Source organism: Halichoeres trimaculatus, unplaced genomic scaffold (assembly GCF_033239565.1).
Source record: "Halichoeres trimaculatus isolate MK-OKI-2021-1 unplaced genomic scaffold, fHalTri1.1 fHalTri1_scaffold_19, whole genome shotgun sequence".
NCBI classification, from domain to species: Eukaryota; Metazoa; Chordata; class Actinopteri; order Labriformes; family Labridae; genus Halichoeres; species Halichoeres trimaculatus.
Genome location: NW_027437197.1, coordinates 5,610,643 through 5,636,200, shown reverse-complemented (window position 1 = coordinate 5,636,200; position 25,558 = coordinate 5,610,643). Strand labels below are relative to the sequence as shown.

The 25,558-nt window shown below is 42.1% G+C and overlaps 1 protein-coding gene across 3 annotated transcripts in view; it reads right to left on the bottom strand.

Moving 5' to 3' along the window:
- Nucleotides 1-5,518: 5,518 nt before the first annotated feature.
- Nucleotides 5,519-25,558, bottom strand: part of gtdc1 (glycosyltransferase-like domain containing 1) — a 35,456-nt gene continuing 15,416 nt past the window's right edge. For 2 of the 3 annotated variants that reach the window (XM_074694985.1, XM_074694987.1), the window contains exons 5-11: nucleotides 15,421-15,495; nucleotides 15,233-15,340; nucleotides 13,281-13,390; nucleotides 10,567-10,711; nucleotides 7,442-7,512; nucleotides 7,271-7,362; nucleotides 5,519-6,224 (exon numbers count right to left, since the gene is read on the bottom strand). In XM_074694985.1, coding sequence (XP_074551086.1) covers nucleotides 6,150-6,224; nucleotides 7,271-7,362; nucleotides 7,442-7,512; nucleotides 10,567-10,711; nucleotides 13,281-13,390; nucleotides 15,233-15,340; nucleotides 15,421-15,495 — 676 coding nt within the window. In that variant the 3' untranslated portion in view covers nucleotides 5,519-6,149. The remainder of the gene's footprint in view (nucleotides 6,225-7,270; nucleotides 7,363-7,441; nucleotides 7,513-10,566; nucleotides 10,712-13,280; nucleotides 13,391-15,232; nucleotides 15,341-15,420; nucleotides 15,496-25,558) is intronic. The other variant, XM_074694986.1, reaches the window with a different exon arrangement.

The following is a 25,558-nucleotide window of genomic DNA, read 5'->3' as shown; positions in this document are numbered from 1 at the left end:
CTGATACTTTATATCAATTCATATCAGTTTATAACATCTAAGTTGCTAATTATGAATAAATATTATCTGCATCTTAATAAAGCATTGTTACCATAAAAAAAAAAAAACTAAAAAAGTTGCCAAATTTGTCGAATAAGATGCAAAAACAAATCATAAACAAAATAATTAAGCATAGTTTTTTTTTTCTTTTTTTTGGTTAAAAAAGTTGATAAACATCTTCGTTCCAAAAAATCTGAATTTTCCATCTAAATTTTGATTTCTCAGGCTTTTAAGGGTTAATGATGGAAAGTAATCCAGTTATCAATCAGTAATAGCTCATTTTTGTCTCTCTTTATTAACTGGAGGCAGATGGTAAACACCTGTTACAAAAAAAAGAAAAAAAAAACACTTGATGTTTTTCGATCCTCTGATTAATTAAACAGGTTAAATCCTCTCATCAAGTTTATTTACTAAATCTTCATGTAATTATGCACAAAGACGCTCTAAACCTAACAAGCACTGAACACAACTCGTGTGTGTGTGTGTGTGTGTGTGTGTGTGTGTGTGTGTGTGTGTGTGTGTGTGTGTGTGTGTGTGTGTGTGTGATCGATCACATGTTTAAGTGGAGCATTAACTGATGATGATCAGTCAAAAGTCATTGATCGTGTTTACTTTAATTCAGCTGAAGGAGCGACAGCATCTTCATTCAAACAGAAACTGATATTAATGATGTTAGCAATAAAAATAAACAAAGACCAGATCCACTACCCACCAGATCCACTACCCACCAGTTAATCCCCCACTCCCCTGAGGCTCCACCCTCTTGCCCATATATGGTCACTTCTGGCTACATTTGGCAGAAGTCAAACTTTAAAACTGTAATCAACAAACCAATCGACTTCACTGTGGCCGCACCCACTTCCTATGTACGATCTCAGTATCCGACTGGTATCAAGGATGGTGGTTTTGGCGTGATCCAGGCTGGATCAGAACATGTTTCAGATGCAGCTCTGCACAGATCATGTGACCACCGGTCATGTGATCAGGTCTGCAGCTCTCCTGGCTGCTTCATTAAACCTCCTGGATTCAGTTTTGTTCTGTAAGGCCCTCGCTGACAGCTTGGAGCGCCGCCCTGCTCCGCACTGCTTCAATCCTGTTCCAGGACTGGATCCACAGAGACCAGAACCCCCCCTCTGGTCTGCAGCCAAGCCTCAGCTCCACGCCACACCTTCCTGCGGAGCGTCCTCGAGGACGGAGGGAAACACCCACATTGTTCTAAACGGAGATAAATGCAGGGTTCAGTTCCACCTTCAGAACCACAGTCCTCCAGGACTCTGAGTCCTGTTCTCTGCCAGACTCGCTCTGGTTTCTGCTCCCTGCCAGACTCGAGCCGCAGCACTTTTAGAAATCCTCTGAACGCTGCTCCTCTGTGGCTGGGGGAAGGGGGGCGGGGGGTGAACCTGGATCTCAGAAACCTAAAGCTGGATTCAGTAAATAACACAGCAGCTCTGCCAGAGTGGGATCAGGAGACCAGAAGCATCCAGGGGACACAGAGACCGAACAGGAGGACGGACGGGGCTCGTCCTGCTGCAGACCGTGCAGGAGGTTAATTTCTTCAGACAGACACAGAAACACTCTGGTGTAACACACACCGTCATGTATGAAGACATGAAACAAACATGTGTGGAGCAGCTGTCTGAGTGTGTGTGTGGGCTTCAACTGATATCACATCAGGATTAAAGACATCCAGACCCAACCCAGGCAGAGCAGCGCTCCTGAACAATAAATCCCACTATCCTGAAAACGAAGGATAAGTTTGAGCCTTTAAATGTCATGTCCACGTATTGAGACGTCTTGGCGTGTGTGTGATCAGACTGATGTTAAATCAGGACACGGGTCAGGAGCGAAGTAGCTTAAAGAGTTATTATTCTTATCAGGAGAGTGTGTCCGTGTTCCTCAGGGTGAACGGTGAAGTTTTATCATCACACTGATTATTTTAAAGTGAGAGCTGCTATCAGAACATTGTGCGGTGAATCTTTTCTCTGTGTTCAGTTGAACATCAGGTTTGAATCAGAAACACTTTCATCGTCCATAAAAAGTCTGCAGCGACTCTCTCTCGGTGCTGAGATAACGCACTCTGTAATTATGGAAAACCATTTCTCTGTTTTATTATTCCTCCAATCAGATGGCTCCGGTTTGGCAGCAGGACCAGAAACCATGGGAAAGAGAGGGATCCTAAACCACTTCAGTGGTCCAGGGTAATCTCACCAGAGGAGGAGGCGTGTGTGTGTGTACATGCAGAGACACTTTCTGATGCCTCTCTGAGATCAGACATGACGGTTTTGGAATCATGTCGAGTTAAAACATGTGAAAAGACATGACGAGCAGGACACACAGATTGTTTGAACACGCTAAGCTAACACACGGCAGCGCTGAGGAGCTAACGTGGAGCTAATTACACCACCTTTAATGCTCTAATGTCCCAGGAGGAAGAGAAAGAGCGGAGGCTGTCCTTTTATGTGGCGAGTTAAAGTGAACTCAGAGATAAAAACAGACTGTCGAGTCACTTTGAAGCAGACGCTCACTTTAATTCACGCTGAACAAACCCACTCCCTCACATTTCCACTTCAAACACTCTTTAGCACACTTAACTGTCGTCTCCTTGCTCCTAACACTTAAGGGGCTGATGGGTAATCTATACCTCACCTGATATCTTTTATAAACAGATTACAACAAACAGAAACAATAACACCTTTCCTCACCACAGCTTCCACTGAACACAGAGGTGGTAAAGGTGGTATTTGGTAATAAATATGAATTTGTTCAATAATAAAACTTCAAAGTTTTTCAATTTAACATATTTATTTCCCGAAACACAACTTTGCAATGCTGTGTTCATATCCAGCATGGAAAACTGCCTACTCTGGGTTTACGTTCTTGTTTGGACTTCGCCACATAACAAGTCCCTTATATAGGAAGTACATGTAAATAATAAACGTATTTGCCAGTGTTGTTTTCTTTTCCTACTAGCGCGAGTGTGCGGTCAAAAGAGTGTCAAGCAGTAGTGGCTGCTGGTCAGTCAAGGAGGGGAAGCTCATTTTTTTCCGGCCTACATCATAAATTTGTTTATTCAAACGTAAATTCTACCCTCCGTTTCTTTTCAAGAAAATGAGCTGTGACCCGTCGTACCAACCAGGTGTTTTTTCCAGGGATTTAACCAGTGTTCTCTCAACGCTTGTCGTTTTTAAGAAAGGTAAACTCACTGGGGATCGATAAAGCCTCCGGATCAGTCCAGAAAAACTGAGAAGATGTTATATTTCAAGATCGCTGACTGGCTCATTACACTGTCAATCAAAAAGGGATTCAGCCTCAGACAGATCATCCAATCATCATGCAGAAGCCCAGCGTCCAGGCCAGCCCACTGCCTCATAGACCCCCAGAGACGCTGAGCGTCCGATGGGCGGGACAAAGCCCAGCGTTTATCCAATGACCGTCCAGTTTCCACAGTGGAACAATCCTCTCTACGCTTCCCTGTTGAAGTCAGAAGATGCCCAGCATCCGACTGTGTTAAAGCGCTGAGACGCTGCGGGGATGAATGAGAAGGAGGTGGAGCCAGTTACCTGTGATAGGAGCTGATTCTGAACTAAAGATGAAGGAATTCTAGCTCAGATTTTATCAATGAAATGTTCACACAGCAGAACATATCACCACTTTTTGGGGACATTTTATGGGAAGCTGAGCTTCCCTTGCAGTCTTAGAGCAATCGCCACTGTTTGATACCCTTCACTACTCAAAACCATCGTAAAACACCAACAACAGCCCTCACACACTAACACAGAGCTACTGAGCAGGCCCAAACACTAGAAAAGTGAACACGAAGGCTGTTTTCCAAACCACCTACATCACTTTCTAATGCATTTGTTGGAACTTAGTATGAAGTATAATATAAAACAACGCTCATTTACATAGGTGGATTATGCAAAAGTGTTTTTTTTTCCATCAGCTGTAAAAATAAAGTCTAAAGTCTAAATTTATTTTTAATAAATGATGTAACTGTTGTTGTAGAATTAGAAATTAAAATATAATAAATTCTAAATAAATTTGAAAAGAACCTCAAGTTTCACAGAAACACAAGTGTTTACTTCTGTGACTTAAAGGGACATTACGTAAACATTAAACTCCATCAGACGTCACCTGACCTGAAAACACAGACTCTGCCTGATAATCTTTAGACAGAGTGTGTCCCTGAAAGAGGGCTGTCTCTCTCTCTCTCACTCACACACACACACACACACACACACACACACACACACACACACACACACACACACACACACACACACACACACACACACACACACACACACACACACACGCACAGTAAACTCATGTATTAACAGGCCAATGAAAAGCTTTAATGCCTCTGTGTTTTATGAACTCTGCAGTAAAACTTTATTAGCATGAAGTTGTTCTGGAGGTTTATGATGTCATCAGGTCGTGACCTCGGCTAAACAATGATGTCATCGAGACCCACGAGAGCAGGTACAAATCTGTTTACCTGTTTTAACGCCTGTTAACAGATTTAACGAGCCAACCTTTGATAAAACTGGATTAATGAAACACGTTCATAAGCGACTATAAAAACGGAAAGTGTCTGTTGAAGATGTCAAAGAAACACAACGAAGCAAAGATGATAAAAGGATTAGTCATATTAACAGTAATTATATGAGTGATTCTCTAACAGTTTGAAGAAGTAATGAGGTGAAATTTGAGGGTAAAGCGTTGTTTTCAGGTTTGAAACAGATCAAAGTTTAATATTAGAGCCGCAGTCAGAGAAAAGAGTAAAAACAGTTTGCTTTGAGGCTTTTTTCCTCAAACTGTTGGATTATCAACCAAGAACAGCGACAGTAATTTCACGCTTCAGGAGTGAGGCTGGTTTCATCCTGACAGCACTGCAAAGCAAAGATTGGAGCTCCAACACCTCCAGCATCTCACACACAGAAATACAGAGAGGTGAGGACGTGTGTGTGTGTGTGTGTGTGTGTGTGTGCTGCAGTTAATGTGATCTGACTGACCTGTTGTTCTGATTGGAGGAGACCTGCAGTTACACAATCCCCTCATTCTTCAGTCACTAAACATGAAGATAACACCAAAATAAAACTTCTGCTTAGCTTCTCATGTTTCATAAGATGCTAGCAGTGTTTCCATAACCTGCCTGTAGCTTCTGCGTCGTCACTCGTTGGTTCCTGAAGAGGCGTCATGGAGACCAAAGATGGAGGAAGCCATGATGGAGACGCTGACTCCAGCTAACTTCCTGCTAAACCTAGAAACAGACAAAGATGCAGAGCTGAGGAGGTCCCCTAGCCACCTGGCTAACAGCTGCAGTGCATCCACCTGTCTCTTAAAGAAGCCACGCCCCTAATTCTACCTTCCTTTAATCCTTAATCTATAACGTAACAGCGCTCATTCACTCCATACATCACAGATCAGAAAATGAACATTTCTTTTTATTAATAAAGTTTTGTTTTATTTTCTCTGCAGAAACAAGTGCCCATAGAAACGTCAGACACAGAAAGACAGAAATATGTGTAACATCAGGATGAATCAGAGTTAGAATTTAATCAGAAAGTCTCATAAAAACCTGTTTTTCTTCTCTCGGGTTTGGATGAAATGAAACGTCGAGGACTGTGTTACACATCTCTCAGAGCTCATGTGGCCTCAGTGGGTATGAGGTCTGCAGATCCACTTCAGTCTGGTTTCTGGTTTTGAACCTGGCAGCTCAGGTGGAGCAGCAGACTCAGACCGCAGGCTGGCTGCCGCTCAGGCGCTGCGGTGAGCGACAGAAACTCAGCAGCACAAAGGATAAAAATGGATCCAGGCGGATATATGAGGTGGCACCGCCTGTGGAAACATGAAAGCTTTTACACGTTATCCCCCCTCCTCCGCCCAAACCACACACATAAAAGAAAGTTCTGCTCCAGCCTTAGAGGACGGGGACGTTTACAGGTCCAGACTCGGCGTCTCCAGCCCGCCTGCCTGCTTTGATTTGGGGCTCCGAGGTGCCTGAGACCGCTGCTTACTGCGGGACATGGCTTCGAGTCAGGCATGACGACGGCCTGGCAGAAACCAGCCAGAGCTAATGGAGTGAAGTCAGGGCGGCTGCGGTGCATTCAGGGACTCGGAGCTGCCAGCAGAGCCTCAAAACGAACCTTCAGAGTCGACCAGGAGAAGGAGGAGGTGTCGACCTGAATGCAGGAACATAACATCAATCAGCTCAGGTTAGCATTAAATTTCAGTTGGCTAAATATTAAATTAGCTTTAAATTAGCTACTTTTAGCTCAGTGCTACTGTGGATTTTATAATTACTTTAGACTTTAATTTTAGTTAGCTCCAAAGTTCCACTCCTGAGATCAACCTATGCTGCTGAGATTTTAAAAGTTCTGGTTTAAAGCTATGGTCTACGATCTGAAACCCAGTTTGGCTGATGAGACACATTTGAAAAACACAGCCTCACTCACCCCCATCCCAGCTGATCAGAGCAGAGCCGACTGTGGGCGAGGCTTTACCTTTCTCAGCGTATCTTCACCAGCTCAGTTTACAATGCTAAAGATGTGTGGCTAACTTATGCTAAAATCTATTGACAGAGCCGACCCGTTCCGACCAGCAGTGTTCAGTCATTAGCCAGTACAGGCTCAGACTAACCAGACTTATTCAGCGGACATCTCCCACTGTGGTAAACAAAGTCATTACCTGTTCAACAGAAACTCAGCTGTCTCGGCGTCAGGCGCCAGTCCCAAATCCCTCTGCAGCTTTTCCCACTGGTCGAACATTTCTCCAATATTTAGTCTCTATTGGCACCTGTATCGCTCATAATTCTTCCTTGCTTCAGCCTTTACTCAAAACGTTAGTTTTCTTCCTTTCCCTGTGGAGGGTAACAGTAACAGCTTCCTGGTTTCGATCTTCTCTGGCTCCATGACGCTTTGGTAGCTGAGCAGCTAGCTGACGTGAGAGGGGAAGTGGGGAAGGACGAGGTGGGACCATGGGCAGTACGGTGCGGAGCGAGGGAGACAGGGGTTTGGATGGACTTACACACAAACCCAAAGGGGAGGGGAACGGCGGTTCGGATTGGTCAATTATTTAGCCGTTTTGCAGCTGCTGTACTGAATGGATTTTTTTTGTTCTTTTTGTTTTTATATTGCGTAAATTGGACCATAACGGCCTCAAAACGCTGTTAATAATAATAATTACCTAGCTCCAAATCGTAGACCATAGCTTTAAGCGGGTTGGTTACCTTGACGCTGTGTCTGCGGGCGACATCTGGCCTCCTGCAGAGTCCCTGCAGACGTTTGCAGAGCTGCTCAGGTGTGGAGTACAGGTACTCTGCTGTGTAACAGAGCAGAGATGAGGCTTAAAAAGATGTCACATAACTTTATCAGGAAGATTTACGTCATGTTTTTATTACCTGGAAATATTTCAGGATACACCAGCGCCTTCGGACACAGAGGGTAACAGCCGCAGTGAACCGCCTCCAGCCTGGAACAACATGACGCACTGACACATGATCCTTCATAGTCTGCAGGTTTAAAATCTGTGTATGAAGCTCTGATCACTTCATCATGCTCACAGTCACATGTTCTGTTTCACATCTCAAGCTGAAGGTGGCGCTGGAGGAAGTCAGGATGTCTCCACTCTGTTACCACTCTGTTTTTTAACATGAACTGTCCTGAGCTGGCCCACATTCAGACTTCACTGCTGCATTATTGATTTAATTCATATTTAACGAGCAGATCAGACTAAGCTTCACACGGCTTCATCAAAACCAAAGATCCTGATCTGTTCTGAGGAGCTCGACGGTCTCTGGTCTCCATCCCTGACTTATTGATTAAAGGGTTATTGGTCATTGATTTATTGCTCATCGAGGTCAGAGCGGCTCAGCCTTGTCATGTGATGAATGCCAGCAGTGATTATTATGGGATGTTTGAGAGGATGACTTCATGGTGACTGCAGGCGCCTGATGATCTTCATCATTAATCAGATTAACTTCACTGATGATGATGATGATGCGGGTCTCAGCTGACACCAACACACTCAGCTACGGGCTAAATCTATTGTTTATATTCTGAAGGAGCGTTTCACACTCATCCCACACACACACTCATCCCACACACACACAAAAATGCTGAGCTTTTACTCTGTTGATCTGAGTTCAGGCTTTTATTTTGTAAATCTTTGCTACTCTTGAAACACATCAGACATTTTTTTCAAACAGGAAATGATCAGAGATGTCTGGTATGATGATTTTCCCATGCTGAATGTTAGCATAGCATAGTAGCAGGTCATTAGCATACTGAGATACTAAAATAAAAATATGTAGTTAATGAAATAAATTTCTTTCAAAGCATTTATTTCACATCTGAATCTGATTCTGTCTCGATGTTGGAGGGGGGGTTGTAAATAAATCTGACAGGAAGAGATTAAAATCTGGTCTTCCTGTTTGTTATGAATCAGCGCTATATAAATCAAGGTTGATTGACATCTTGTCCATGTTTGTATAAAAATGTAAATTGTACATACTATTCTCAGAATCCTGAGCCAAGACTGACCCGTTTCGAGTCCACATTTCATGAAACCTTGAGAGTGTGTGTGTGTGTGTGAGTGAAAACACAGCACAGTATGAGCAGAGCATCACAGGGGGGGTGAGGGTCCCAGTCTCTCCTGGGTTTGGATCAAAGACAAACACAAACATCACTTCCTCCTCAGGGGACTCCACTTCCTGTTTTCTGAGCCATAATTAGCTTGTGACTTCATTATCACAGCCTGAACTCATTACACCAATAACACACACACACAAGCGTATACACACCGAGCTGCCTGCCTGCTGTTAGCTTATTTGTGGACACTAATGCTAACTCTGCTAACACAGAAGCTGATGTTACACTAAATATACACTCATCGGCCACTTTATTAGGCACACCTGTCCAACTGCTCGTTAAAGCAAATTTCTAATCAGCCAATCACATGGCAGCAACTCATTGCATCTAGGCCGAGCATCAGAATGGGGAAGAAAGGTGATTTAAAGGACTTTGAACGTGGCATGGTTGCTGGTCTGAGTATTTCAGAAACTGCTGATCTACTGGGATTTTAACCCACAACCATCTCTAGGGTTTACAGAGAATGGTCCCAAAAAGAGAAAATATCCAGTGAGCAGCAGTTCTGTGGGACAAAATGTCTTGTTGATGCCAGAGGTCAGAGGAGAATGGACAGACTGGTTGGAGCTGATAGAAAGGCAACAGTAACTCAAATAACCACTGGTTACAACCGAGGTCTGCAGAAGAGCATCTCTGAACACACAACACGTCCAACCTTGAGGCAGATGGGCTACAGCAGCAGAAGACCACACCGGGTGACCCTCCTGTCAGCTAAGAACAGGAAACTGAGGCTACAATTCACACAGCAACACCAAAACTGGACAATAGAAGATTGGAAAAACGTTGCCTGGTCTGATGAGTCTGGATTTCTGCTCCACATTCAGATGGTAGGGTCAGAATTTGGCCTCAACAACATGAAAGCATGGATCCATCCTGCCTTGTTTCAACGGTTCAGGCTGCTGCTGCTGGTGTAATGGTGTGGGGGATATTTTCTTGGCTCACTTTGGGCCCCTTAGTACCAACTGAGCATGGTTTAAAGTCCACAGCCTACCTGAGTATTGTTGCTGACCATGTCCATCCCTTTATGAGCACAGTGTACCCATCTTCTGATGGCTACTTCCAGCAGGATAACGCTCCATGTCATAAAGCTGGAATCATCTCAGACTGGTTTCTTCAACATGACAATGAGTTCCCTGTACTCAAACGGCCTCCACAGTCCCCAGATCTCAATCCAATAGAGCACCTTTGGGATGTGGTGGAACGGGAGATTCTCATCATGGATGTTCAGCCGACAAATCTGCAGCAACTGTGTGATGCTATCATGTCAATATGGACCAACCTACCTAATAAAGTGGCTGGTGAGTGTGTTTAAACTAACTTTAACAATCTAGCAAACATGAACCTTTTATATGTGCAATAAATAAATTAATAAATGAATCCTTAACCTCTTTCTTCTCTCCTGTATGAGCTGCCTTTACACCGTGTGTGAGCTGTGACAGGACTCTGAAGCAAGAACTGTTGAACTCAGATATAAACAAACATTCGGAGCGAGCTACAAACAGAACTCAGACATGAATCAGGTGAAGATCAGACGTCAGACCTGCAGGCTCACACGGCCCTTTGGTTGGCTGAGCTTCAGAGAGCACAGCCCGGGATTGGTTGGTGATTCTGAGGCTGCAGGTCAGATCCACCTGACTGATGCTGAGATCAGAGAGGGCCGCAGAGGTCAGGTGACTGAAGTCAGAGACACACACCTGCAGGTTTATGGCTGAGGACACCTTGATGTGATGAAACACCTGATGATAAAGTTTCTCGACGCGTGTGATCACTGAGCTGACACAGATCTCAAACTAACCTCTCTCATCTCCACGTCTTGTTTGGATTCTGGTTATCTTTAGAGGATAATACAAAAATGAGGAATAAATCTGGATGAACTCACATGGCGACTCCAAAGAACTCGTGATTTGCGGTGGAGATGACCACGTCAGCCTCACACAGGACCCTCAGGTAATCCTCTTTACCTGGCAGGTAACCCCAGTTCAAGATGTGAGCCTCCAGCTGACGCTTTGCTTCACCGAAGATCTCTGACACAGAAAAGAAGAGTGTCCTCATCACTACCTGAGTGTGTGTGTAAGAAATCTATGTTTGCTTTCATTAACTAGAAACTAAAACTTCAGATGTTTTTTATCGTAAAGAAAAGCACAGACAGATTAAAGAGACATATTAAATGTAAAGACAGTTTCTTATTAGATTAGAGCTGAAATTATGAGCTAACTGTAAATCTGATGAAATCTGTGTGTGTGTGTGTGTGTCGCTGTGTGTGTGAGTGTGTGTCAGGGGTCCTGTTTGTCTGAGCGGGGTTAGATAAAGGAGGTTAAGAGATATTTTTCAGACAGCCTGATGTTTATGAATGTGGACGTTTATGAGCAGAAAGACAAACAGGTGAGGGCTGAAAATAATCGATACTCTGACCCTATTAACAAAATCAAAGTCGATTAAATTTGTCCTAATGTGATTGCCTTCCAGCGCTCATAAAGCTAATCAGAGAATATGACGCTGGATTTACGGTCAGCTGTTTGTGCTGCCGTAAAACTTTAGATTTTAATATCTCAGAGTGTGTTCATCAGGGTAAAACACACACACACACACACACACAAACGTGCACACACACTACCACACACACACACAAACGCGCACACACAGAGTCATTATAGCATCATCAGCTGATGATACTCGCTGTGCGGATCATTAAAAAGTGTCCTACTCCTGAATGCGGCGCTGACCTTTGACCCTTACATCAGACTGATTATTACTGAAACAGGAAGTCTGCAGAGGTCAAGGAAAAGTCACAAAGTTTAACTTCATCAGACTAATGTGAGGAAGAAGCAGCAGCTCCTCTTCATCAAAACAAACACTGTGTAGTGATCATTTTTAGGGTTGAATCAGTGTCCGTTCGTCTGAATATGTGTTTTAGATTTTAAATCCCACGTTTGACACGGTATGCTAGTACAGGTTACACACATGTTGGGATAAAATTAGGGCTACAACGACAAATCCATAAAATCATCAACATTTACTATTATCGATGCACTGCGCTGCATCATTACTGTCTTAGTTTCTCTCCAGTTTATTTGTCTTCTTTCTTTTTGTCAGATCAATTAGCAGTTAGCAACTAGCTGAAGATGCATTACCGCCACCTACTGGACTGGAGTGTAGTTACCTGGGCTGCAGGGGTGTATGTGTCACATGTAAATAGATCAGCGTGGTGAAGGAGAATCCGAGCCGGCAGGTGAGGGAAACAAGTAAACACTCAAATAATGGCAGTCCAAAAAAATCCTGAATTTGGGAGTATTTCATGCTGAGTAAAAGTACACAGCGTGTTAATTGCAACATTTGCTAAAATGACCTCACATAACACGGCAGCACGACTGCAGTGATCCGGCACTTAAAACGCAAACATGTTGGGCTCATCGATGACGAGCTGGGAGCTCAACAGCGAGGTGAGGAGCTACAAAATCCCACATACACTCCTTTTATATGTTGTGAAATACATGGTTTGTCTTTTAGGACTCATTTAGTTTTTCTTTTGAATTGTAACTAGGGATGGGTACCGAATCAGGCACTTTTATAGGTACCGACTGAATTCTGACGAAAGTACCGGGTACCGATTCATGTAAAGTCAAAAGGTACCATGTTTAGGTACCTAAATGCATCCTTGTGACTTTAAAGGAGTGCAAGAGTAGGGGATTTTCCATGCTGGACATGAACACAGCATTACAAAGTTATATATTAAAGAACAAATTTATTAAATCGAAAAAATATTTATTGTATAATTAAACAAATTGATATTTTTTACCACATTCACTCACAAAAGTACCAAAAATTGGTACCATTGAGTACCGGTATCCTTTGCCAGGTACAGGGGATCAGTACTGTATCGTTTCAAACGTGAAAGGTACCCATCCCTAATCGTAACCCTGTTTGAAAGCCACGAGGAGTTCATTAAACCAATGTTAGCATTAGCGTTAGCTGCTAGGGGGTGAACTGTTTAAACTGCAGGTAAAAAGATTGAGGACTCATTTTTATTTATTTGCCTTTTTGGCCCACTAAGTTCTTAATCTGATGACATGACAATATATTTTCTGTTATTTTGCTTAAACTGTTGATTCTTTAAGTGACAATACATTCATGTCATTTGTTTTACTTTATAAATGTAGCATCTGTTTAGCTCAATTATGTTTAAATTTGTTGGGTTTTTTTGTATATATCATTAAGCAAACAGTCATCAACTATAATAGCAACACGTTTGGTTTTGCTAATATTACTATTTATGCATTTCATCCTTTTTTTCTGATTAATTGATTAATCGTAAATATAATCGTCAGAGTAATCGATTACTAAAATAATCGGTAGTTGCAGCCCTAGAGAAAATGTCATAAGTCTGAATGTCTGACAGTCCGCTACCAACACTAACACAAAACTAAATGAGAAAAAATGTCAGAATTTAATCAGTGTTGCTTTTTTTGGCTTGTCATTATCTCATCCTCATCACTTCATCACATTCTGATTGTTCTTGTTTCTATTTGTGTGTGTGTGTGTGTGTGTGTGTGTGTGTGTGTGTGTGTGTGTGTGTGTGTGTGTGTGTGTGTATACCTGGCACATCAGTGAAAGTCTCCCCGAGCACTGACACATGGAAGTCGAGTTTTCTCTCCTTCAGTTTGATCAGAGTGGAGAAGAACAGCTCAGGGTTTTTATCGTGCTCCCTTTAGAAGAAACACACATACACACACACACACACACACACACACACACACACACAGGTTCATAAACAGATGGTGGTTTAAACCCTTACACACCGAGCTAAGGGGGGAAAGATGAGAAGAGGAGTATGAGAGGAGGAGGAGGTCTCTGGAGGTGTGTTAAGGAGCAGCAGGTGGAGGACTTGTTGACTTGATGATCCTGAACCTGCTGCTCTCTGATGCTGAACAGATGTTCTGATCTGAGGAGTCACAGCAAACATTTTATCAACATTAATTATTATAAGGGGAGTGATCTGGGACAACACCTGGACAGGAGTCTGAAGAGGAGAGGTGTGGGGCGCAGATGCATTGATATCAACCACTGGTTTAAAGTTTTATTAAAGCTTTGAGAAAATAGGAAAGATCAGGAGCAGTTTGGATCCTCAGCTGATATAATCTGATTATAGAAACATTACAAACTCTGATGTTGGGTCAATAATCCACAGAATGAAGCTGATTCTGTCTGTAGAAGTTGTTTAAAAAAATGTTTGTTGCTCTTTGTTTGTAGAATCCGATACTAAAGTCAGTGATGAACAACAGCTGACGTGTGAGCAGAGTCTTATTGTGAAGGTCACAGAGCTCTGCTGTACTTCCAGAGGAGACGTCTCAGAGGGCAGATTATTTCCTCCCTGTGGACTCAGATTATTCCTCCTTTAAAAAAACCTTGAGACTGAACCAGAGGTTGATAACGAAGCTCCCGGTAATTCAAAAATAAGTATTAATTACTGCGATATCACCTGAGGCCTGAGTGAGGGTTAAAACACTCCTTCCCTCCTTCTAAACTGTGTGTCTAGTTTCCTGTTTCTTAAAAAGGTGTTTCTATCAGAGTTGCAGAGGTGAGGAGTACTGAGCATGCTCAGTTGAGAGCTCATTGATGGTGATCATGTGATCACTTATTCTGCTTCATGTGGGACTGAGCAGCTTTTTAAAATTCAGATCTTCCTTCTGTTTATTCACAAACACAGCTCAGTGTTTTTTATTATCACATCTGTGTTTACACATTTCACCTGACTACCACAATAAAAGCCTGCGACCTTCACAATAAAAGCCTCCAAAATCAGACTGATCTGATCCTGTAACGCAGATTTAACCCCCCTCCCATCCCTCCCTCCCTCCCTCTCTCTGCCGGTGCTGCAGCATCTTCACCTGAAACAGATGTTCACCCCCCCTACAGCAGCAATAAGACGGAGCTGTAATCTGAGGATCGGGGCCACACACAGATTAAACAAACAGACGCAGCTTCATCAGAGATTAACAGAAATCCTCATCCTCGCTCCCATAATCCATCTGTGTTTTTGCTCAGTTCAGAGCAGATTACACGCCGGCTGCTGTTGTTACTGATACAAGAGAAGGTGAAAAACACACACACACACACACACACACACACACACACACACACACACACACACACACACACACACACACACACACACACACACACACACACACACACACACATACCACTGGAGATAATAATCCCCCTGTACTACAAAACTCTAAAATTGAAAATAAAACAGATCAGATTTATTAAACTGATGGAGGTGACAGGAAGTGGCAGTGACCCTGCACTTTAACCCTTAAACCTTCAAAATAAAAGCCTTTTTTCCTGCGTAAAAACCTTTAAATTCAAACTAAAGTCAACTTAAACCTGAAGCCAAAATAGAGAGATGTTTTATACTCACTCAAAAGTAACTCAAACCATCAAAACCTGACTAAAGGTGACAGTCCAGACCTTAGTCCACTTCAGCACGGGATCCTTTAGAGTCTGGACTCTCTGATGGGATATTACTGATAAAGTGAACTTACCACCTGTGCGGCCAGACGATGTGCAAAGGTCTCATCAAATCTTGAGATTCCTCCTCAGGATGTGGTTTCTGGTCTGATTCGGACTGATGTGGATCCTCCTGATCACAGCTGATGGAGACAGAGACCAGGTTAAGACTTCACTTCTTAGGATTTTAACACCAAGACAAGGTAATGAGAGTTTTTGTTACCCCTGAGTCTGCTGCTCCTCTTGCTTCTCCTCCTGCGGCATTAGTCTGCGGAGGAGTTTGTGTTCGGGGAGTAGCCTAAAAAACATCAGCAGGAGGGTCAGTGAACGCATCATCGGGCCAGGTAACGTCTGAATTTAATCACAGCACTGATTTCTTTCATGGCTTTTATTCTGAAAGGTCCTGGACTGTATTATGCAGCATGTAACAGGTGTGTGTCTGATGATGTTTGATGTTTTCTCCTCTCTGTGGGTTTGTTGTCCCTCCTCTCAGTCTGTCAGGCAGCATTATCACGCCTCACCTTCAGAGAAATATCTAAACTCAGCGGGCTAATGTGTGCAGAGGTTCATCTGAGGGGGATAAACGGCTCATTATGTTAATCTCCCATCACCTGAGGCGGAAACACACACACACACACTCACTCACACACAAACACACACATACAGGAGCCTATTATATCAGCTGTTATCAGATCAGGGAGACGCCTCAGGATCTGAACCAAGAAACAGATTTAATACAGCACAGAGGGGAAATAGCTTCACATCATTATCATATACTGTAAACGCACGTCATACAGGGGAGAGACGGGGCTACACAGAAACAAACCAAACCATCCAAATATTAAAGACATTTAGAAATGAGAGGTGAACACAATCAGGCTCACACAGTTACACAGACAAAGACCTCCAGCTTTACAAAAAGGCTCAAGGTCATTCAAACAACAGTTTTATTATTGATGCTAAAAGTACGCTGAGTTTATGACACATGGGCAGAGTGCTCCACAGCAGGAATGAAAAACTAATAAAAGGAATAGATTAATAAACGAGGCAATAAAACTAAATAAAAACAAGAAGCTTTGATAAAACTAATCAGATATTTTGATTTGTGTTTTTTCAATAATTCTATTTCTTGTTTCTTTGTTAAACAATACAAGAAAAACAAGAGACTGAAAGGAGAAAAAAACAACAACAAAAAAACACAAACAAAACAAACAAAAAGGAACAAACAAGTGTGAACGCTATCATAGACAGTACAACAATAATAGAAAGGTGATGACAGTACAATCCTTAAGTCCAAGATTAAATTGAAGATCCAAGTGCAAATCCGAGTATCAATTCCAAAAGGGAAGACCTTGTCTTAGATACATGGAGCGAGGATGTATAACTGATACCATCATTTATATACATTATCAAAACTAGGGATGGGAATTGAAAACCGGTTCCGGTTGAGAATCAATAAGAAATGTTTCAATCCATCGATGTCGTTAGCCTTTGTGCTTAACGATTCCCTGATCAGGTCTTCACATTGTGTCAGAGCCGCCGGGCCTTACGTCGACTAGTCTGCTGCAGCTATCTTAGCTTAGCAGTTAAATAACGTTTCCCAAGAAAACTCTGATTCAGGATTTTCAGCTTTAAGTTTTACTGAAGAACTGACTTCATAAAGAAATGTACATCACTCTCTCTCAGGAGATTCATATTCAGTTCATTCAAAATGGTATAAATCATCTTATTTACCAAAATAACAAAACAGCACAAGCTTGATGCTAACATATATGGGAAACTGCGTTGATATGCTAGCAGTTAGCATACATCAGTATAACTTTAGCTTCAGAATAGAATTTCAACTTTCATCACAGAAACATATCACATCAACTCTTTGTAAAAAATACTGAGAATTTCAAATATCAAAAGCTAACAGGCTAATGAAAGGCTCATGGCTGACTTCATAACTACAGAAAGGTTCCAAACAACTTAAATTATTGCTATAACCACTTTGAGACACTAGAGGGCCTACCTGAATTATTTATATATTACAACACAGTACATCAACGACACATTGTGTGCTTATTTTTTTACCTGTTTCTGTTTAATTATGCCCAGAAATATCCAGACTCTGGGACCATTACTTACAGTATAAACTCAGTTAAATGTTGTTGACACAGAAAACCTGTAAAGCTACTTTTTGTACCCAGAAAATTCACAACAGGAGTTGATAAAGGAATCGACAAAGAAACAGATCAATAAGCAGAATCGATCAGGACACTGGTTTTGACAAAATCTTATCAATTCCCATCCCTAATCAAAACCACACAGTACAACAAAAAATATACATACTTTGTCAGTAAATAGACTGTTCCCTCCCCTTTTTTATGTATTTAATAAAGGGTCCCCAGATTTTTAGGAACTTTGGGTGTGAATTGGACAGAGTGTAACAAATCTCCTCCAAGCATAAGCAAGACACCACATCATTCAGCCAGGCTTTAAAAGAGGGAGGAGTGGCAGAATTGCTCTTTTAGCTATAACCAGGCTAAATTTCAAGGATTGTTGCAGGGCAGGAGGAAGGGTTAAAAAATCATCAGAACAGCCCAAAATAACAAGAAAAGAGTTTAACTAAAGATGTAATCAACTGTTTTGAGGTGGGAGATTTCTTCATAAGTTCATAGAAGTTTTGGCATTGTGTCAAGGTGAAGAAGGGTAGACCTGACAAAATTTCTTTTTTGAAGATAACGGAAAAAATGTCCTGATGGTAAGTTATACTCCAGCTGCAGTTTGGCATAAGTTGCAAATCTACCATTAAAATATAGGTCCTTCACAGTTGATAAACCCTTATCAGACCCTTGGGAAAATACACTGTCCATTTGACCTGGCTTGAAGGAGGGATTCAGGCAGATTGGAGTGTAAATTGATGTTCCAGAGAGACCCAGCACACCCCTGATTTGTTTGAGGATCTTGAGAGAGTTGCAGAGGATAAAATCACTTTTTAGTTTTTATTTATATTGGAAAATGAGACTGCAGACAGTGATGAATCAGTGGGAGATTTAAGTTGATTTAAGTGTTTTTAAGGTCGTTCAGAGGGGTTCAAAACAGCACACAGACTGTGAAGCAGGTGATACTAACAGTGCTTTTCCACAGCAGAAACTTCCTCCAGGAACTAGTGACATCGTGCGTCTTATTCTCCTTCTTTCCAAACTGTGAAAAAGAATCTAGGCTGGTAAACGGAGCCCGAGTGTGAGTCTGAAGTTTGCTCTCAGGGACGACTTGGTTCAATAATCCATTTTACAAATGAGACGTTTGACTGAGGCTGTAAACATGGAGGGAGTTATTGATAGATCTCCAGTAATCAGTGTGATGACCTCACCTCAGACCTACTGATCCAACATGGAGGGTAAAAACACCTTAGCAGACCAGATCCACCAAGGGTTAAAGTTTCTCATATATCTGACTATTTTCAGTAGTGGATGAATCTTAAAGAAGGGTAGTAGTGGAGACAGAGCAGTAAACATAAAGTTGCTCCAGATCAGTCCACTTGTCCTCTGAAGACTCTGACTAGCTGGGAGCCCTGAGGCCCAGTTCTGACCTGGAATCAGCCGGGTCGCTCTGGGGGTCAACAGCTCGAAGGTTCTGTCACTTTAAGAGCAGAAAGCTGTGGTGTAAAGAGGCGGGGCCAGTGTCAGCGGGTCGTTACAGCACATTAAGATCCACATTACGGTCATTATGAGATGAGATGCCGGTCAAAACCAATCTGAGTCCAAGATCTGCCCTCCAAGGGTCACATGACAGGAGGGACCCTGACCCAGAATCATGGTCAGTTTTTCTGCTCAACAGGAAGTGATGTAACACTCATATGAAGGGAAACCTGTGACATCAGGAGTGAGGGATTATTTCAGTGAAGAGGAGAAAATGACACATCTGTTATAAATCTGTGACATCCCCAAAACATCACACCAACATACTGTCCTCTTCATCCTCACGCTGAGCTCTGATTGGATCATCTGCTGGGACAGACCGCCCTGGATCCAAACAGAGGATATGGCTGCAAGTCTGACTCCTCCTGCTCATCACTGCAGGGTGAAATGCATGCTGGGATACTTTTAGAAAGTTTCCTGAGAAACCAGAAGGAGCGAGACCTCTTCTGTCACCCTGGATGACCCCGGAGTCCTCTCTCTAACCAGCTGATCACCACGGTGACAAACGGTTTAAGCCGCGCTGACGGATTTAATCTGAACTCTGATTAAAACTCAGCTCATCACACGTTTAATCTGTGGGATGAAAACAGCTGCTGAACACCTTCATCCAGAGGGTGAGGAGCTGACGTCACTCTGATCTCCCCCCTTCCATCTTCATCATCATCAGAAGTACTCTCTGTGCTGGTGTGTGTGTGTGATTTTGAGTGTGTGTGTGTGTGTGTGTGTGTGCGGGGGGCTGGGGTCTGCTGTTAACTCGGCTCTTGCTGCCAAAAAACTCGACCACAAGTGGCTCCATATGTTTGTTTGAAGTGACTGTGATGAAGAGGAATGAATGAAGGATCAAACCAGGACTGTGCTGGATACCACACACTGTTACACACTCTTAAACACACACACACACACACACTGTAACACACACACACACACTGTAGCACAGGCTCTGGCTGCGGCTCAGTGGTGATATAATGTCGCAGAATGAGAGTTTTCCAACAGTAATCTCAGCTTGTTCATAGCAGAGTCATTAAAATCCAGGAACACAAGAAGCCTCTTCTGTCTCTTCCTCCTCCTCTTCTTCATTTTCATTTTCATTTTCTTCATCTTCTTCCTCCATGGTCATAAATTTTGTTACACTTGTATGTTTTGTACAATGAATTTTACACTTGTATGTACATACTGCTGCTAGGCGCCGCCCCTCCTTGTCCATTTCTTGTAATTTTTTCATCTCTTTTTCATCATTTTTGAATTTGGAGTGAATCATTACTTTGGGTGGCTCATTTTCTCATCATGGACACCAAACTGGTTTTTTCTTCAGTCATATTTTAACAATTTTTGCTCCTGTGTTTGTCTGGAGATCCTACATGTAACCATGGCTGCATTGATTACATGTGAAATCAGCTGTTAGCAGCCTGTAGCATGTGAATGCTAACTGGTGCAAGGCCGGATGTTTCCCCACAAGTGAGGAGAATGAGGTGAAGATGTCATGCTGGTTCTCAGGTGTGAGCTAAGAAGTGACGACATGGACCTGTCCTTCCATCCATCGTTATTGGGAACGTAAGATCTATCTCCAATAAGATGGACGAGCTAGCCGTGCTAACCCAGCAACAGAGGGAATACCAGAAGGCAGAGTAGCATCATGCTATTCAGACATGGCTAACAGAGCTAATAACGTTTTTTCTATTCTATTCTATTTTATCTGTACCTCCAGGCTTCAGAAATGACACTAATACAGAATTTTTTAAAAGCTGCAGTTCCTCGACTGTCCACTTGAGGCTTTTGCTGGAAGTACCAGAGGTCACATCCAAACACATTCAACAAAATTGATCTTTATAGCAAAAATAAAGAGATTTCCAGCCTGATTCAAAAAACGATTTTTGCACATAGGGTGAATTTTTTTTGTAACTTGTAAGTTTTGAAGATCTTTTGGTCGAGTTATGCATAATAAGGGGCGTGGCTAACTTAAAGGACAGGTGGTCACACTGTAGCTGTTTGTAAAAGGGATTAAAGCCGCCCCAACTCCACCTCTTTGCATGTAGTTAGGTCAACTGAAATACCAGCAAAACAAAACCTTCATCAAGCTAAATGAGACCGTCCTCAGGACCAGAACACCTGACCACCAGCAGAACCCCAACAGCTGTTCAAAGACGCACAACAACCCAGAGAGGAAGAAGAAAAGGCTGTGACACCTGCTGGTCACGTGGCGTCCTCATTGATCTGATTTGGCGACGGTCTTGGAGAAGTCTGCTCCTGCTGCTGGGCTGTGATGGATGTGATGTCTTTGTGTCCCGCCGCAGGTCTCTGCTGGCCCGGGTCAATCACTATTCAATTAGAAAAGTCCCCCGCTCAAAGGCTGATTGATAGATGGAAACCACAAACACTGAGCCACCACAAAGAGTCAAAGAGTCCTTTCAGACACACCAGACTCCCTCCACAAAAGACCACGTTTAGTTTTTGTTTCTTCTTTTGAGCTGGCAGAGTTTATTCTGCACCATGAATCAAACTCAATCTGACTCACACCACTGAATAATCTGCACTGCAAACCTGGGCCTGAGCCAGTTTCTACAACTCAGAGTAATATGTGACGCAGAGAGAAAACTGAAAAAGGAAGAATTATCTTAGAAATCTGAGGCTGACTGATATCTGGAGAAAAACTCAGCTCAGAACGTCTAAGCATTTTATGGAGAAGAGAAGTTCTGGATCAAAATGTAGAAATTAGCTGAAGTGTTGATTAAGGGACACAAAGACATAGCAGGGATTGTTTGCAGACATATCTGGAGGAGGGAGCCAAAACCTGCCAGGAACATCAAACACGTCTTATGCTCAAGTGACCGTGTTTAAAACCAGCGATCAGTTTGCCATGCTGATGATTGAGTTTCCAAAAATACTGATCAAAACCAGTCGAAACTTTCATGTCGAGTTAAAGGGCTGAAGAGAAAACAGACACAGAGTCGAGGATAAGAAGCTGAACTTCAGAAAACAAAGTTGAATGTTTTCTTTCGAGTGAATTAAAGAAAAGCCCTTTTGGGTTTGTGTTTGAGCGGACTGACGTCAGACAGATGAGATATCCAGTTTTAAAAATCTGATTCTAGTTTTCTTTTGCAGCTTCAAACCCCGGGTATTAAAGGAGAAGATGTAGAGTAACTGTTTGATGGTTTCTACTCCTCAGTCCTCTGAAATCCTCCCTGACTCAGTTTTCTCCTTAAGATGTCACAGAAAGCTGATTTTTGTTGGTCAAATAAGTAGTTTTTAAAGAGACTGTGCTAAATTCTTATTCTTCCTCCTGTAAATGATAAATTACGAATCACTGATAATAAGAGAAATGATTCAACATAGCTGGAAACCAAAACAGAGTTAAATTAATGAGATTAATCAGATTATAGATGAGTTATTAATTTGAACTGATCACAGAGAGCTCAAACATGCAGACGTCCTCCTCACACAGCCCCCCCTCAGGGCTGGTAGTGTTTCTTCCTCCTCGATCTGAACACATCATATAAATACCTCTGCAGAGGAATCGTCCTCTCCTCTCCCCTCCCCCTCCTCGCCCCGTTTGTTTCTGAGAGCGTTTTATATATTTTCAAAGAGCAGCACTGGCAGTGTTTGGTGGAGGGCCGCGGGCGTGTGGAGGGATTGTCGGCCATGCATATCATCACTTACTTACACTCTGTGAGCTTGGATCACACACACATTAGCATCTGAAAATGAGCTGAGAAACACTGCAGGCGAGAGGCCGAGTCATCCTCACAACCACTGATACCAACACATTATTAACACAGCCACTGTGCAGGGATAATACTCTGTGGATGATACACATGGACCAATACACACACACACACACACACACACATGTATCTGCTGACTTCTTCTGAGAACAAACTCAGGAACAACAGAGGTCAGAGAGACGCTGTAACAGACTGAGCAGGTGTCAGGACGTTGGGTTTAAAGCGTAACAACACTGGAGTCTTTATTAGAGTCAACTGTGAAGGTCCCTGGAGAACAAACCAACTGAGACGTACACGCAACATACTGACTCCACAGACAGAGTAAATCCACACTGTGAAAAACTGAGCTCTTGCAAAGTGATTTTGTCTTGTTTCAAGTTTTTTTAAGACAAAAGTCAGGTCTGAATATCTTGTAACAACTTAAAATAATCTGCCAAGACATTATTCTAGCTTCAAGGAAATTCTCTAGCAAATTTTTCTTGTTCCATTGGTAGATTTTCGTTCTCGTTATTAGGGCTGAACAACAACTCAAATTTAAACCAACGTTGCAATGTAAAGCCACGTTTCCACCAAGCAGACCAGTTCAGTTCGTCTCGGTACGGTGCTCATTTTGTGGCGTTTCCACTGACTTATCCTGGGACAGATCCCCAAATAACCGAGACGAGCTGTCCCACTTTTTGGGACCCTTTCGTATGGGTGCCAGACCGAACCGATCCGCTATTGGAAGGTGGAGCTACAACACTGCAGACCGTTGATTGGTCAAAAGAATCGTCACTTATCCCGCAACAGTGGCTGCATTTCTCCTGGCAGCACACAGACGTCTTCTCTGAAACAAAGCTTGATTGTTCCTTGTATCAAAGAGCTACATGCCAATCACAGAGAGGACAAAATGCTGCATGTCTTCCATCTGTGTTCTTTGTTTATTGTGTCGCGTTTTTCTTCGTTGGATTTATTAGCGGGGTAAGGTACCAAAGGTACCAAACCGTGCCAGACTGTTCTGAACCGACCCGGACTGCTTGGTGGAAACGCGGCTTAAGACAACACCCCGTCGGCTGAAAGTTTAAAGTTTAGTAGAGAGAAGAGAAAAGAATGCTAAAAAGGATTTCTGTGACCAATTTTGTAGTGATGGTGGACACTGGAGCCTAACTGTCAGACAGAAAAAGGACAGAAGAGCAGAAGAAAGTTAAACTGGAGCATGATACAGCCCGAGCTAAAGGCTATTAGAATGCAACTTTCAAATCACAAAGGCTGCAATTTGAAAAATAAAAGTTGCATTTAAAAAGTGCAATCCTAAAGTTTACATATTTCAGTAACTGACTTTGTTTCTATTTACATTTCTGCACTTGAGTTTGTGTTTTGTTACTGATGAGAGATCAGTAAGATTTTTATACATTTTATATTAAAGTTTAGTGTTTCAGAGATTTTGGTCTTACTCACATTTCTGTAGTTTATTTAGTATGAGATTCATAGAAGAGAGGATTCATATTTACTTTTTAGATTGTTGTTCATACTTGGCCTCTTGTTCTGCAGTGCTTTGTTTCTTTCCCTGTTTTTTTTTTTTTTTAAACAGGAAATTAATGATAATTTTATTACATGTCTACAAGGCTTAAAGTTCAATCAATCGTTCAATATTCTGCTGTGATTGTTATAGTTAAAGATACGTTACTCTAGGGCTGGGTATTGCCGAGAACCTCACGATTTGATTTGATTTGTTTCGATTCCATTCTTTAGGTCTCAATTCGTTTCGATATCGATTCGATTCAATGTTGATTTAAATGCTTCGATTATCAATTTTCATGCCCCATGTGAACATATGTGGTATGTCACCTTACATTTTGGAGCAATAAAACAACCCAAACGTCAGACATTAAAGCTGAAGGATCTGTCTTTATGCTGCTGCTGCTGCTTTGGCTGCCATTTTTTTGTTGTTTGGTCTCTGGTGGTCCTCGTCCATACAATGCAAATAAGAACAGTCCCCCTCACTTGCCAGGAGATGAATCGATTCAGAGGACTTGCTGAATCGATATTGAATTGGGCATGGAAATATTTCGATGCATCAATTCATCAATATTTTTACCCACTCCTAAGTTATTCATATCAATTCATGTATCAATTTATCTAATTTCATCATAACACATAGCCCTGGCCTACAGGAAAGAATTGTTTATATGTTGACAGCATCCTTTGTTGTGTTGGTCATACTACAGAACAGTTTATTGCTTGTGTTAAATGAATAATGTAGAGGATAAACATCCCCCCCAAAAAATTGTAATGCTGTTCCAAAAAAATCGCAATCTGATTATTTTCCAAAATAGTTCAGCCCTACTTGTTATAATATCGGTGTATCATCCGTTCATTCCATATCCGCTTTGGAATCCAAAATTGGAAAACGGATAATGACTTGTTATTTCATTTCGTGTTTTCAAATTAAAAATCGGAAAACAAATAACGGCCTGTTTTTGCTATTTTGATTTTGTTTCGAAATTAAAAATAGAATTTGAGAGAATGGAATTATCATGGGGTTTTTGTTCTATTTGTTTTTGGTTTGTATCATTTTTGATGTGTTGTGACCCAGAAGTTGTTGACTTTTTTCTCTCAGGGAGGCCAGTCTTTAACCGCCCAGATTTTGAAACCTGTTCACAGAGATGAAGAGAGGATATACAGTGAGTGACATACAAATCGACCACCATGGCCTCACTAGAACAATACACCGATGTTTTTAAGCAATTGTTTGAAATTGAACACCCGGTAGAGACTGACAGACCTTCCTGAGAAAAAAAAAAAAGTCAACAACTTCTGGGTCACAACACATCGAAAATGAAACAAACCAAAGATTAATAGATCAAAAATCCCATGATGATTTCATTCTCTCATATTCTATTTTTGATTTAAAAACACAATCAAAACAAAGAAAAATAGGCCGTTATTTGTTTCCCAATAACAAGTCGTAATCCGT